Below are 16,074 nucleotides of genomic sequence, written 5' to 3'. Positions count from 1 at the left end.
TACTTAAATCTGTCATTTTTTCTCTAATAAGCCAACATTTCATCACTCAGTTAAATACACTAACCATTACAATAAGCCATGTTTATCATAGTCCGGGAGCCAAAGGCCAGAATCATGGTGAACCTGGTTTTGTTGGATAGTTTTTTTGTTTGTTTCTTGTTGCCTAGGGGTTACTCCATAAGAATAGGGTGGGTGCCCAATGATATCCCTTGGGAAATTTCCAATATTCAGGTCTAAAGTTGACCTAAGTAGCGATTTGTCCATACAAATACTAATTTATTACCCCTTTGGAAGGACAGCGTAAAATGTAAACCCATTTTCCTTGCAGTGTTGCCACATTGTGACCAACGTAAGTGTTAGATACAACTTTTCTCTTTTACGATCCCCTCTGGACATGTCTGAAGTTGGAAAAAATTAATAGAAAAGTCAACTGAGGGAGCCAAAATGGTCAACATGGGCTGTAAACCCATTTTTTTTTGCGCCGCCAATTTAATGTCACCCTATAGACAAGTTAAAAGCATTATATCTGTCTTTTCTGTTTCATCATCCCCTTAGAACATTGAAAGTAAAGTAAAGTAAAGTAAAGTCCCTTCAGGAGCTTGAATTGTCAGGTGTGTCAAGTCAAGACTAAAATGTGAAAATTATACAGATAAGATAGGACATGGACCCCATATGATGACCTTTGGCCCCATGACCTTGAGTACCTAATAGCTGATGTTCATTCTCACTACAGGACAGTATTAAAAACACTTAATGGATTTGACATGAGGATTTATGCCAGGGATAACATCCGCCGAGGTATGCCGAAATAATGGAGGAGACGGACGCGAAGACCTCCCCGATGCAGAAAGAGTTTTCTCCACCAAGTTCATTAATTCTGTATATCGGGACACGTTACAGGATGTTATTTTGTTTGTTCCCCATGTTGCCAGTCATTTATGTAAGCAATAGGGGTGCATTTATAGCACAAAAAGGGAAATGCAGTTCAGTTTAAAAAGAGGCCGACCTGTTAAATTTGTCGTTCTACATTCATTGGTTACGGAAATGAGGGTGGGTAGTTTGCCACGTCAGTGGTTCTCAACTGGTCTGGCATTGGGACCCACAATTTCCCATGTTCATAAAGTCTATTTTTTTTAGCGTTCAAGCCAATGGATATGGTAAGCTACATAGTAAGACATGCAAAGTGCCTGTAGGCATTCGTGTTTGGAACATGCCGATGTTTGGCATTAGCCTACATTTGTGAAGTCTTCAACTCTTGATGTTACCTTTCAAAGTACTCGACAGTCGACAGGTATGACTTTGACAGGGGTGCCTTGTTTCCATGTGGCATTTTAGTTTTGATGGTTTCATGCTCTCATGTGCCATGTGCTCTCACCATATCCGAGCCTACTGTAGGCTACTTCAAATACAGCCTACTTGCGTTTACCACTAAAATGATGTCTAACATGACCTGTCACATAAACATTGTCTATGTCCATGGCAATGACTGATGTAGGCTACGAATAAAGTTTATCAAAATAAAGGTCCAATATTAGATCTGATAAGGTAGCATTTTCAATTGACGATTTCTTTTATTTATTTTTAACCACAAGCTCTGCGACCCACCCAGAACGGTTCCGCGACCCACCAGTTAAGAAACACTGTGCTATGTTACAGTTGATTCCACTGTGGAATGCTGTTTATTTTACCAGATATGGGATGCTGTTTTTTTCAGATCTACTTCATAGGAGCCCCAATGTACAGAATTAATAGCCCTGCCAGCCAATAAGAAAATAGTATTTCTTGTCTCTTGGGGATATGTTTTCAATAATATGCCTTAAAAAGTTGGTATACCATGATTATTGTGTGGATATTTTTGTATTTTCAAATTACTAATTACTTGTATTTTAATTAAATACTTTTTTCAGTATTTTGTATTTTATTTTGTTACATTTTATGAGCCAGTATTTGTAGTTTGTAACAAAATAGTTTTTGATGTATTTGTGCCCACCTCTGATTAGAAGTTAGAACTCAGAGGAATGCACTATTTCAAACAGACAGGCATATTTTTCACTTCTGTGAAAACATAGGCCTTGAATTTACTAGAAAGATTTCGATGGCATGTAGCCTACTACTAAATGACGATCCTGTAAATTGTGATCTATTTCTGTCTCACATGGGTGTGGCCTGGGTGATACGTTGTCTGCTGGCCTGGGGAGGAAAAAAATGGACTGTTCGGAGAGATAGAGTTTCACCAACGGCGATGATGTCATTATGAACAGTTACATTGTCGCTTGTGCCGTCTGTGCAGTGGGACGCTTCATGAGAAACTCCAGTAAGGTGAGTTTATGTAAACTATCTGTTTATGAAAAAAAGAAGTCTGACGTATTTTCATGTTTTCTGCAAACATAAAGCCAGAAGGACGTAAACTAACTCGTGATCCAGAAAAGTTGATTTTCCATAATGACCATGACCAACCTAGACAGGCTGCTGGAATGTTTTCAAAATGTAGCCTACCTAGGCCGGGCATAGCCTATGTTAGTTGTTGAAAAGGTTGAAAATGTTTATTTTGTTCCCATTATCCTTGACAATGGTTGTGTTGACGGTAAAACTATGCAAAAAGCCAAACTTCCGCATTCGAACTCCGAAGAAAGTAAATAAAGGAATTAATAAAGGAATTGATAGTCACTGCCAGTGTATGGTGATGTAGGCTAATGTATCCATTTAATTCATAGTGCTTAGCAGATTCTTTAATAGCCTAATTGCAATGTAATAATACCGCAACAACGCTTTATGGCCGCGTTCACGTCGAACACTACGAAGTAGGCCATATGGGTTACTTGAAGATTACACTGTTTTAAGTAGTAGGCTATATCTCAAGTGATGGATGTGTAACAGTGACGAAAATGCTAGTAATTACCAATCTGTAGGCTACCACGTGAAGTAACAGGTCCTATTAAACAGTTCAACAATAGGCTACATTCCAGGTAGCTACTATAGCTCGGTGCTTCTCTGTAGTGGGGCCCACAAGGGGGCCTCAGCGAGCTGGACGAGGGGCCCTGAAATGATGGGGATTAAACAATGAGCCTAATCTATCATGTGAAATACAACCATTTATGCAGAGCGCCTCATAATATACTCTCAAACTCCTTTCTATCTAACAGTAATACAAATGAGTCATGGGGACATGTGAATGTGGAAATAGAGGTATTTTTTAAGATAATTTGGAAGCAAAATTATTTTTGATCATTTTTATGAGGTGTGTGTGTATAAATGGAATTACAATGACAGGTAGACAGTTTGCATGTCAACTAAAATTGAGCTGGTAGTTTGCTCCTTATTATCAATGAAATATGTAAATTAGAAAGGGGCTTCATTAGTTAACTGTAGACTGGCCTGTATTTCTTGTTGCATGTCATCAGTTAAACTTAGCTACCTTGATTCTGCTTGATCTATTTCACACTACTTGTATTTTGTGATTTTCTTTAGATTCAAAGGTGTTGTTATGGAGACAGACAATGTTGCGTCTCCTCCCAGCCCTCAGCTTCTGTTTCTGGGACAGAAGTCCACCAAACGTCTGCTGGAAGTATACGTGAAACGCACTCTCAGTCTAAATGATAACACTGCCAGGCCTCAACGGGTCAAACCTCGGAAATGGGTAATAGTGGACAGCAAAGGCAACCGCATCAGAAAGGCGTCAAGTGACAGCTCAACATATCGTCTGTCACGTGAAATATCACAAACTGAGCCAAAGGAACCGAGCACAGACACAACCAACGACTCTCACCAAACAAAATCAAAGAAAACAGAAATCAAGCCTCAGACACAGAGAATTACCAAAAAGGCATCTATACTGAGGAGTTTTATAAGTCTTTTTTCCAGGAAGAACCATGAAGCCCAAAACAGTGCTTCAGTGCCAGATACCCCTGTGTTCAGTGGGCCTGCGGATGGCTGCTTTGCCACAGATGCATGCCCCCCTGTCCCTGAGATGCCCAAGACAGAGGGGGATGGAAAAACGCTGCGGCATTCTAAATCCATCAAGAAGAGGCTCTCGCTGAAGAAGCTCTCCTTCCGTAGCCACCACGATGCAGAAAAATTGGATTCAGTCCGAAGGCAGAGCAGCCTTGCCCCTGCTGATGTGGTACGAGTACCGGATGGTAAGCCCAGAATATGGTATGGTTACTAAAGGATTACTCTCTGCAGTTACACTGTAATAGTGGTAATTGCTGAAAATGCTAAAACAAAATGATTGCCCATGCCTTGAATTCTTATGAATATGTTGTTATTATTGTTATTGTTATTATTATTATTGCACTGTAGCTTGAATGTTATACATCACTTGTTCTGTAAGGTGTTTTGGACACAAGTTTGTGTGCGTGAGATCCCACGTCTTTTCTTTGGCCTAGATATATAGGGCCTAGGAACTCTCCCATACTTCTGCCAGTGCCAGATGATCTACCATTTTAAGTTTCATCTTAGTGTTGTGAAGTTTGACATTCTGAAATCCAAAATCAGACTTATACAAAATTTCACATTTTCTGAGCAAAAAAAAATTGATTGGCGTGTGTAAGGGAGGTATCCTGAGAATATGAGTGTGAGTGGTTAGAATGAATTAGACATTTTTGTACTCATGCCTCCTCTGTTTTCCCGAAGCAATTGTCTGTGTGGAGCCCTCAAGTGCATACTTTGAGAAGGTGTCAGAGGAGTTGGAGCGCATTGTGAAAGAGGTGAAAGAAAGCCCAACAGAGGAGGAGCAATTTTGTGCTGCTATACTAACTGATCCAAGGCCTGCTGAAGGTATTGAGTCACTCATTTCATATATATATGTTTATGTGTGTGTGTGTGTGTGTGTGCACTTAACCTGATGTACGTTTCAGTTACCCTCTGATTAGATGTGATTCTGTATTGCAGCAGCCTCAGACTCCATTGATGACATAATTGAGAGAATGGTCGATCTACTAAAAGAGCACGGAGATGAAATTAATGAAAAGGTACACTACTTTTCAAATAATCATACATTTGAACGTTTGACAGGTAAGCTGACCTGTGCAAAGATTCACAGGCATTGAAAATAGCCTACTGTTGTGACAAGCGGAGTCAAGGCTATTCTTTGGCATTTATATGTGAGACATTGACTTCTCTTTAATCATAGAAGATCCATGCTGACATTAATTAAAGTAGGGAAACCTGAGTACATTCCAAAACTACACATTTAACACAAATTAGAACACTACCCATTCATACCAGTATTCAGAGAAGGATATGGGGCAGAACAAAATCTGCACCCCCAGATGGATGTCTCAAGTAAAGTATATGATCCCCTCCCATTTCCCAGATTAGGAGGAACAGTAGTGTGAGCTCCTTCTTCCAGAAGCTCAACTACAATAATTTCCAGCAACTAGCCGATCGCTATGTGGCTGCCATCCCTGATCCACTGCCTCAGTCGACCACAGCTCCCCCACAGTTGGTGAAGCTGGCCTTCACCCTGGATTTCACAGCCAAGGTGGCTGGACTGTCCAGCCAAGCCATCGGCCGTATCATGGGGTTTGGAAACCAGTACATACAGGACCGTTTTACCCAGATGACAAGTGCCAACTGCCTGGTATGTAATATAGATTTGAGTTAAAGGAAAATTCCGGTATTTAGCACTTTGAGTCCCTTTTCTGGTTTGTTTTGGACCGAAATTTTGACGATTGGTCCTGTCTCGACTTTTCTGGCTCGTTTTGAATATGTAGGTAAGCAGACACACACACACACATGTAGGTAAGCAGACACACACACACACACACACACATGTAGGTAAGCAGACACACACACACACACACATGCAGGCAAGCAGACACACACACACACACACACACACACACACACACATGCAGGCAAGCAGACACACACACACACATGCAGGCAAGCAGACACACACACACACACACACACACACATGTAGGTAAGCAGACACACACACACACACACACACATGTAGGTAAGCAGACACACACACACACATGTAGGTAAGCAGACACACACACACACACACACACATGCAGGTAAGCAGACACACACACACACACACACACACACACACACACACACACACACACACACACACACACACACACACACACACATGCAGGTAAGCAGACACACACACACACACACACACATGTAGGTAAGCAGACACACACACACACATGTAGGTAAGCAGACACACACACACACATGTAGGTAAGCAGACACACACACACACACACACACACACACACACACACACACTCTCTCTCGCTCACACACACATGTAGGTAAGCAGACACACACACACACACACACACACACACACACACACATGTAGGTAAGCAGACACACACACACACATGTAGGTAAGCAGACACACACACACACACACATGTAGGTAAGCAGACACACACACACACATGTAGGTAAGCAGACACACACACACACACACACATGTAGGTAAGCAGACACACACACACACATGTAGGTAAGCAGACACACACACACACATGTAGGTAAGCAGACACACACACACACATGTAGGTAAGCAGACACACACACACACACACACACACACACATGTAGGTAAGCAGACACACACACACACACATGTAGGTAAGCAGACACACACACACACACACACACACACACACACACATGTAGGTAAGCAGACACACACACACACATGTAGGTAAGCAGACACACACACACACATGTAGGTAAGCAGACCACACACAAACACACACATAAACACATATGCACACACACGTACGCACACACACACATGTAGGTAAGCAGACACACACACACACACACACACACACCCCATTAACCCCTCACACACACTCACAAGCGAACACACACAGAAAAGCACACATACACAAAAACAAACACATACTATACTCACACTCATTTACATACACAAAAGTAGCAAGAGTAGGGGATGGAATAAGAGACATCTAGTTTGATTGGTAGTTGAGGTCCAACAATCATTTGTGAAAGTGAAACCAAATAACAGACTTCATCTTTAAATGTATTACAAGCTTTTCTCTTCAAGGAAATCGTCATCGTTCCTTCAATGGTCAACGTATTACGAGAAAGAACATGATTTTCAGTACCACAAGTGGGGTAGGATTGGTATTGCACAAAGTTTCCTCTTTCTACTTCCGTCTTTTTATTCTTGGAATTGGCCCTATTCAGTTGTTAAGCCAGTCAGTTTTCACAGCCTGTAAATCATCTCCACCTTTGTTTTAGGGTAAAAAATGCTTAACTTCAACAGAGTAATTAGTGTAGCTGTGCAGCCGGATGATATAATCAAAGGTAATGTCCAGGCCTCCATGAAAAATATGATTTCTATGGGGAAAAAACGAGTGGCTCTGGGACCAGTTCAAACCGGAGAAAGAATTATCTGCACATTATTGCATCGTGACTTAACAATCGGATGGGTGAGAATAATGGCTATGATCAAGTTCTCTCACATTTCATCTATTTTATATTCTAAGTACCAGTCAGTCTGTCACAGAAGGATGAGACCGGACGCAAGTGCAGGACTCTTGTATTTAATTTCCAAAACAAAACTTCCACAAGGGCAATTAATAAAACACACAGGAGATACCAGCCAAAACAGAGAACGAGCAATGAGAACAGGAAAGCATATTCAGTAATGGACAGTCCTTCGGCGTCTGAACCAAGGCAACACAAAGAGAGGCAAAACAGGAGGGTTTAAATAGGGGTGAGGACAGGTGCAGGGGATTAACTGAAATGAGTGACTCATTAGTAGACCAGGGATGCAGATCTGGTGAGTGGAATCAGGAAATTGGTGTTGGAAGGGGGCAGGGCTGTTACACAGTCAGCCTGTCAGTAAAGGCTCCTGCACACAGTTGCGTGCGTTGCAGTGGTGGAGACGTATCCTGTTCACTTTACATGGGCTTAAGTCACCCGTTGCCAAACTGAATTGTGGGTCCGTTGTGTTGCGTTGCGTTGCGTTGCTCCCGTAGCTCGCGTTGAGAAGTTCAGCTGTTGCTGCACCGGTGGGCGGCACCAGCCAATCAAATTACGAACAAGCAAACAACAGACGGCACCAGCCAATTAAATTACAGTTATACCTTAAGTCATTTGCATAGCTACCATCGGGAACACCCACTGGCATGCGTTGACGGAACACAACTGTGTGCGGGAGCCGTTAGTCTGTCTGTCTGTATGTCTCTCTAGTTGTGTAGATGACACTTTTTAACTTTTTACCCCCAGGGCCAGCAATCTCAGAACATGGGAGACCAAAGCCTGATGGATCAAGACTAGAGTCTGTGAATGATGATGCCCACTACCATTCCAGTGCAATACTTAAGCCTTTGAATATTACCTGATATTTAGGTATACAATAAGTCTGAAGTTGCCAAATAATCTTGGTGTGTCCTGAAATGCTGTCAAACAGCATTTGGATATTGCCTGATATTTAGGCATGCATTACGAAAGTGAATTGCAGAATAGTGCAATTGGTGTGTCCTCAAATACTATCTTTCACAGTTGTGTTGATGCTGCCAATAATTTTATTACTTGATGTGTAACTGTATTTGCACCTGGGGAAAACCATCCTAAGGATTGCTTTGAATAACTGTATAATGTGGTTATCAAATGAGCTTGATGATTTTATTACTTGATGTGCATCTGTATTTGCACCTTGGGAAAGCCATCCTAAGGATTGCTTTGAATAACGAATGACCGTATAATGTGATTATCAACTAGACAGCTAGACAGGTTTAGACTAATTAAGGGAGTATTCTCTTGCGTTGTGTGCACATCAAATTCCATGGGATATTTTCCTGTGTCTATATATTTAAAAACATTGTTTTAGAATTGTTTTAACAGTGGGGATAATCTGGTCATCATGCAGGGTAATACAACTCGGTTTAACAGTGGGAATAATCTGGTCATCATGCAGGGTAATACAACTCGGTTTAACAGTGGGGATAATCCGGTCATCATGCAGGGTAATACAACTCGTTTTTTTTATTATGTGTATGTTCTTGAACGCATTCACACTACTGTTGAGTGTCCTATCACAGGTCATACATGTAAGCAATACCTCCATGGTTTGCCTTTCATCAAATATCATAGAGGCATGGAAATAGCTGGAATAGGCATTTCCATGACCTTTCCACAAAATGTGAACTTTTTCACTTTCGAGATTTGACTCGTACTTGAAAAGAATAATTTCTTTATAAGTTGAACAGATATCTGAACCAGCTAATGTTCTGCATCTGATGTGATCAGATGTCTGATCTGAGTAAACTAAATCTCTCAGCTTTAAGATCTACAGTATGTCCTTCTCAGTGGAAAGCCAGAGTCTGTAGCCTGGCATAATCAATCACTATCACAAGTGTGACGTGCCCAACCACAGTCAGATGATTTTGACATGAAGTGATGCATAATGTAGCAGTTCTGTGCTCGAGAGACAATGAGGGGTTTGTTGAAATGATGCAAATCTAGTGTCATAGGACTTTCCACCCTGCCTGTTCTCAATATAATTTCACACATCGATTTCACAAATGGAGTAGGTTAGTGAAACTGTGACATTGAAAGATTCATTTAAGAGCAAAACATTGTCTGACCTCCAAACAGTGCACAAGATCACGTTTTGTGATCATTTACGTCTGTCATCCAGTTCTTTATATGTCTGTGTTGTTGTTGGCTGAACTGTGTAGTGTCAATATAATAAACAGTCATTTTTTATTAAATATTTATGGGTCTTCATATCATAATTAATGTGCACAACAGTCAAACTGCACTATGTGACCATAATGCTACCTATAACCTAAAACAGCAGTAGGCCTACTTTACGTCATACACAAATGTTTTATTACACACCTCGGACAGCTACATATAAATAAAATAAAATGAGATACCACTGTAGCACATATGATATAGATGAGATGGATGTGAAGCACTTCAGTACTTTCTGAACCAGGAAGGCAAATAATCTGTGGGATTCCTTGGTGCCACCTCTTCATTGTGTTCCCAAGCATTTGCAAGAACACTGAGTTAATCAAGCAGCCAGTGTTGCCAAAGGTTTTACATTTGTTTGTTAATGTTAGCTATAGTAGAATTTTGGAGTTGGGTTGTATCTTATGTTATGAGATGAGCCTTGCTTCGTTCTCACCACGCGTGTGTTATTGAGCAAGCACAATATAACAGAGGTTTTATCTTACGTGTTCCAAGTGACAATAAATGTCATTGAGCACTGTGGTACTACCGCAGAATGTTTTATCACATAAAGCAGTGACTGTAAGTTATCTTGCATTATCATTGACACGGCAATGTTCCCTGCAACATCTGAATATCTATTCTCAGTACATGCCTCAACCTGTAGAACACAATGAGGGTGGATATTTAAATTAATTGCTCAAAGTGGGTCATCGCGGTATGAATTGATTGTGTAGAGTGAGAGAGAAAGGCTGTATTATTTCTAGACATTCATGTGCAACCGACGTCCACATTCCAAGTAAATCTAATGGGTTATATTTTTCAGTGAGTGGTGTGTGCCCAAGAGAAAGCCAGTTATTATGGTTATCAGATCATTTATTTATACTGATCTCTCAGCTGATTTTTCAGTCTGGTTAGTCACACAGGCTGTATCCCAAAACATACATGTCAGATTCCTCCGTCTTAAAAGCTATAAAGTGCCATTGTACAACTTAACCTACTGCTGAATTTCCGTTACCCACGCACGTTCTTGCATCGCATTGTACCTCTAGTATCGCCCCCTGGGTAATATTTTACTCTCTTACTTAAGTGTGAACTGGAGGGCGCAGACATGACGGTCATCGCTGTCAACAGAGCTTGTCCGAGGCTGAGAGGGAGAGGTTGAAAGCTCCACCTTCAGGACAGAAATGCCGTGGCGTACACGGGAGACCTCAGCAATGCTCTCGTACTCTGTGCGCACCTCAAGAGCTGGGAGCAGAGAGAGCACTGGCAGGAGCCTGTTGGCATTTAAAAAAAAAGTGATTAACCTCACCCTGGATGCTTAGTATCCAACACCAAGGGTTAAAAAGTAACAATATAAGTTTTAAAACAGGCAGGTATATCGGCTTTTCTCTGACCTGTTTCGAAAGTTTTGTTTCATGGTTGATACTATGAAGTTGCTTACAAAGAACACGATTTGCTTCAGATCTTGCCAGAGCCAAAACACAGCCATGGGAGCAAAGGTGAGCCAACGCTGAAATCTTCAACACATATATATGTGTGCAGTTAATAGCCAGCAACCATCTCTTATATTGTATCCAAATATCTTAATAATAAAGATGACAAGAGATCCAGATGACAAGAGATGACAAGAGATCCAGCATCCATAGAAGTTACTAATGACAGTACCTGTATGTGACCATGAAGATGACCCAGAAAGGGAGGATGCATGAGATCAGCAGGATCGTGAAGAGTCGGATTGGGAAATAGAGGCTGAAGAAACCCATGAGTCCGAATAGACTCATGTCATAGAGAAACACTGGGAAGGGAAATAAAGCAGTGATATCTATAGGAGGGGTACTGTTTCACATTTAGCCAAACAACAGCACAGGGGCTGCTTAATGAACAGTGAGGAGATGCAATTCAACATTACTTATTCCTTACTCCATTACATTCCTACAATATACCCATACTGTATAACTGTGAAATATCACTGAACTGAAATATCACTATGATTTTCACCTTCATGTCTCTAGCAATATACTGTAGGCTTGGATCTTTTGTGTTGAAATCACCACTGAGGGAAATGAATAATACAGTAGACAGGGCTCTGAGAGGGTCACTGATGACTCATCTCCATTTGACATGGTATCAGATATCAACAAGCTGAGGATAAGTAGGACAGTTACCATTTTGAATCCATCCAGGAGTGCTTGAATTCAGGGCTTGTTCTAGAAAGTTTAGGCCCCAGGGATGGTTCCCGAACCTCTGACTGCTTTCCCTGTCCCGGGGATTGGCTTTTGGACATGGTCTCTCATCTCCATTCTCCTCTATTTCATTCTCCTCAGGCAGAGGAAACTTGCCTTCCCTAATGCGAGCCATTGTATTTGAGGGAAAGCGAGTCACACAGTTATGGTTTTGCTGGATAACACCTTTTGGGTGACAAAGTTGACAAAAGAATGTTATTAAATGTTAAATTACATGTTACATACTCTGAGAGTATCACAATAAGCGTCACACTCACCATGATGCTGTAGGTACTCTACCGCATCTTGGTACCCATTAACATATGCCTCACTGAGGACCTGAAACACAAAAGGGAACTTTCATACACACACATAGAGAAATAGCCACTAATTCTAATTTACTGGAGAGATATTCCTGGGCCACTGTCTGGGTTTGAATGTCCATTTAAAGGCATTGTTATTCTTCTACACTGCAGCATCAAAAAAGGTTAAAGACAGAAATTACCTTCCAGTCACGTGGATACAGTGCGGTGCCCGCTCTGAACAGGTTTGACAAAGTGGGCTTGAAACAGTGTCCATTTACAACAAAGTCACACAACGGACTAGTGTCATCCTGAGGACAAATATCCATATCTCCAGAAAAAGGTGAAATAGTTATTGTCTGGCCAGCAGTCTGAGTGGGTTGAATATTAGTTAAACCACCATCAACATAGTGCTGAAAAAAAAGGTTGGAGTTTACAAATTACATAATTGTACAAATATTATTAATAGAATTATATCTGTTTAACAGATTTCCAACACTGAAAAGATTCACGCACCACCCCCTTGTAACTTGGCGGTATCACACCACAGTACATTGGAATAAAACAGCTACACAGGAGAGCCTGAAAGTGAAGGGAAGAAATGTTGTCATTTTTCGAGATTTCAGTTTTTGAAAAAAAATAATAATTCTATTTCACCAAACACACCTTGACAACGTCCTCATGTGTCTGAAACTCCGACACAATCACATTTTTCCCATCCGGAACTCGTGTCATTGAGATACACAAACGTCCAGAAGCAAGCTTGTGTGATTCAAGTGGAAGACGACGACGAATTGTGTTCTCCATCCACTTGAAAACATTAACAGCGGGGTGAAGAGGCCCAAAAGAATGCTCTCGGACAAGTTTGGCAAACTCAATCACATCGTCCCTTACACCACCTGTAAAGAGTATTACATTAAGTATTCAATTATAGGTTTATTGTACTACAAAGCATTTAGCTATATTTTCATATTATTTTAGTTGGTCATTTGGTTATTCAGGTTATCACTTCAACTTCAACATTCCACGGTCATACCCTGGTTATCGTATTGTGTGAAGAAGTCATATTTATTGTACTGTAAGGTCTCCTTTTGCACTGCAGCTTGAATGTCATGTCAGTCCTCATTTGTAGTGTGCATCTGGATAAGTGTCTGCTAGATTAATGAATGTAGGTGCATCTAAAAACATTTAAATATTGTGGAAAAATCCATTGCCTTGTCCAGACTGAGATTAAAGATTTAGGAAACCCAGTACCCAGAATTTCCAGTGTTTTGACCTGAGCTGATTAGAGCTCTTCTCAGGTTGACATTTCTGTATTCTATAAATTCTTCAATATCATATTTAAAGATACTGGATTTTTGATTTCCATGAACTGTAAACCATAATCATCACGATTAGAATAATACAAATAATAATAATAATTTAGATTATATGAGTTTCACTTTTAAATCATAAATCACTGAGAAAAATAAACTTTTCCATGACATTCATTTTTTTAGATGCACCTGTAAATAAGTAACACTTACCCATGCTTGCTCCACACACAACAGCAGCAGCAACTAGGGCACCGGCAGAAGAACCGTAGACCTTTGATGTTCTTTGCGTGATCCAGGTTGTATTTTCCAAGAGACATTGTGAGACGCCGAGTTGGTAGGTTGAAAGAAATCCAGAACCAGAGAAAGATATAGAAAGTGGGGTACCTTCATATAGAGTGACCTCGGATAAGGGATACATAGTAAAATAAATGCTCTGCCACAGAGATTTTTGATCTGTGTATCTGAATTGACCTGAAAGGAAGTCAAATATATTGCTGAAGCTCCAAGGCGTGTCTATTGGAGCTGCAGGCGGAGACGGGGGAAAAAAACTTCCAATTATGACTGGAACTGGGACTGTGATAACTGATGTCAGCTTCAAAGCTGACCATGTTTTCAATCTGTGAAGGGGTAGAAGTGTATAATGTATAGCCAGGGGACATTGTCTCCCTGTTTCCCCCACTGGCCTGCTCCCGCTAACTACACAAGTCAAATGTGGCAACCCTAGGTCCGTGTCTGTTTTTTCATTTTGCTGACATTAACTTAAGTGTCTTTTTTGTCTGTCTGTGTTTTTGGTTGCGGCGTTAAATACATCAGCCTGTATTGCTTGCTGCATGAGTTTTACGGGGCATAAGTGGCATGCTTAATTTTTGTCTATGTGTAACTGATAGTGTCTGTCTGGTGCTAGGAATCATTTGTGTGTTCGTCTTCCTTTTTGTCCTGGTGTTCCTGCATAGCGTACTGTAAAGTCTGCATACTGTAGTGTAGCCTACTTTTGCTCCCTTGTGGTGCTGTTATTTATTTATTTGGCAGATGTGGGGTTCTCTTTGAGAAAGGCTAGTCACCTGCTGGTGGAACCCTGTAGCTGCACATTTGGGCTGTCTGGAACTTAGAACACCCCTCCAGTTAGTCTGTCTTCCTCAGGTAAGCCCCCGTCTTGCTGTAGTGTCTTTTTAGCTCCAGTGGAGCACTAGCCCTGCTTTAGACAACATTTGTCAATACTTTTATGTTAAAATACCAATAATAAATATTGTTGTACTTTCATAACCTCTGAATCTTTTCTGACCTTTTCCCCTTTGGTTATATGTGAATATTTAAAGATGAATCTGTCTTCATGTGACAGAACAACAAATAGACTTTGACTGATTGGAATTCACGTTGTCTGCTTGGTGCTTTCGAACCTGTATTGAAACTTTATTAGAAATTCTCTTGAAGTCCCTGGGTACAAAGCCCAGGGTGGTGTAGTCAGGCTACTGTGACTGGCTCACAGCTTATAATAATAATATAATAATAAGCTTTATTTGTATAGCACCTTTCATACACAGAATGCAGCTCAAAGTGCTTTACATTTGAAGCATGTAACACAATAATAGTCAGTCAGTCATTATCAATCACTTTTCTTCATTGCTAGGGGCCGTTTATGATCCACTTATGATCCAACTGTGGCAAGGAAAAACTCCCATATTCCAGGAAGAAACCTTGAGCAGAACCTGACTTAATAGGGGGAGCCCATCTGCTTCTGGCTGGCTGCGCCCTCCAATAGCAGCAGATGTAGAATAATCTGAAAAAGTAGTCTACAGGATAAGATGAGTTAACTAAAAGCTTTCCTGTACAGGTATGTTTTCAGATCTTTTTAAAAAATATTTACTGAACTCGCCTGCTTGATGTACAGAGGCAGGGTGTTCCATAGTTTGGGGGCATAATGGATAAAAGCAGCTTTTCCACTTTGTTTGTGGAGCACTTTGGGTACGAATAAAAGATTAGAATTTGATGATCTAAGTTTCCTTTGTGGTTGATAAGATATTAAAAGCTCAGAGATATATGAAGGTGCTAGGCCATTCAGAGCTTTGTAAGTAATTAACATAACCTTAAAATCAATTCTATAGGAAATAGGGAGCCAGTGTAGTTCAGCCAACACAGGGGTGATGTGTTCTCTCTTCTTAGTCTTAGTTAAAAGTCTAGCCTTCCCTTCTAGAGTTCTGTATGAGTGCCTATTTCTTTAGATGTTTTTTGGGAAGACCAGTGAAAAGTAGCCTGACGAGCCAGACCCACATTAAAATGTAGGGTCTGGACACTCACCGTTCGCAGTGCTCAGTCCGAGGGGCGGGATAATCACTTGTCTTTCAAATTCCCTCTGCACGCAATAGGACAGCGGCAGCGCTATGAGTCCCATGCGTTTCCCACCAGCGGAGCTAGTTAGCTAGTTCAAACGTTTGCCTACTTAATAAAAGCTTAACTCGTGTCACACTGTTTGCCAGCAGCAACATCCATCTTATTTGTTTTCAAGTAGCAGGGAATTCAAGCCAAACCGTTGCAACTCTGCCA

General features: G+C 40.9%; 1 protein-coding gene across 2 annotated transcripts; it reads left to right on the top strand.

Moving 5' to 3' along the window:
• Nucleotides 1-1,974: 1,974 nt before the first annotated feature.
• Nucleotides 1,975-9,719, top strand: LOC125294032. Of its 2 annotated transcripts, none has more exons than XM_048242362.1 (6): nucleotides 1,975-2,314; nucleotides 3,469-4,136; nucleotides 4,633-4,776; nucleotides 4,891-4,970; nucleotides 5,315-5,581; nucleotides 8,239-9,719. In XM_048242362.1, exons 2-6 carry the CDS (start codon nucleotides 3,485-3,487, stop codon nucleotides 8,287-8,289), a joined length of 1,194 nt encoding a protein of 397 aa, XP_048098319.1. In that variant the 5' UTR covers nucleotides 1,975-2,314; nucleotides 3,469-3,484; the 3' UTR covers nucleotides 8,290-9,719. The 2 variants fall into 2 exon arrangements, with proteins under 2 accessions (XP_048098319.1, XP_048098318.1); XM_048242361.1 differs by having other exon boundaries at nucleotides 1,976-2,319.
• Nucleotides 9,720-16,074: the final 6,355 nt, after the last annotated feature.

This window comes from Alosa alosa, chromosome 4 (genome assembly GCF_017589495.1).
Source record: "Alosa alosa isolate M-15738 ecotype Scorff River chromosome 4, AALO_Geno_1.1, whole genome shotgun sequence".
NCBI lineage: Eukaryota > Metazoa > Chordata > Actinopteri > Clupeiformes > Clupeidae > Alosa > Alosa alosa.
Note: the sequence above shows the minus strand (reverse complement) of the source record. Positions and strands in the feature narration are given on the sequence as shown.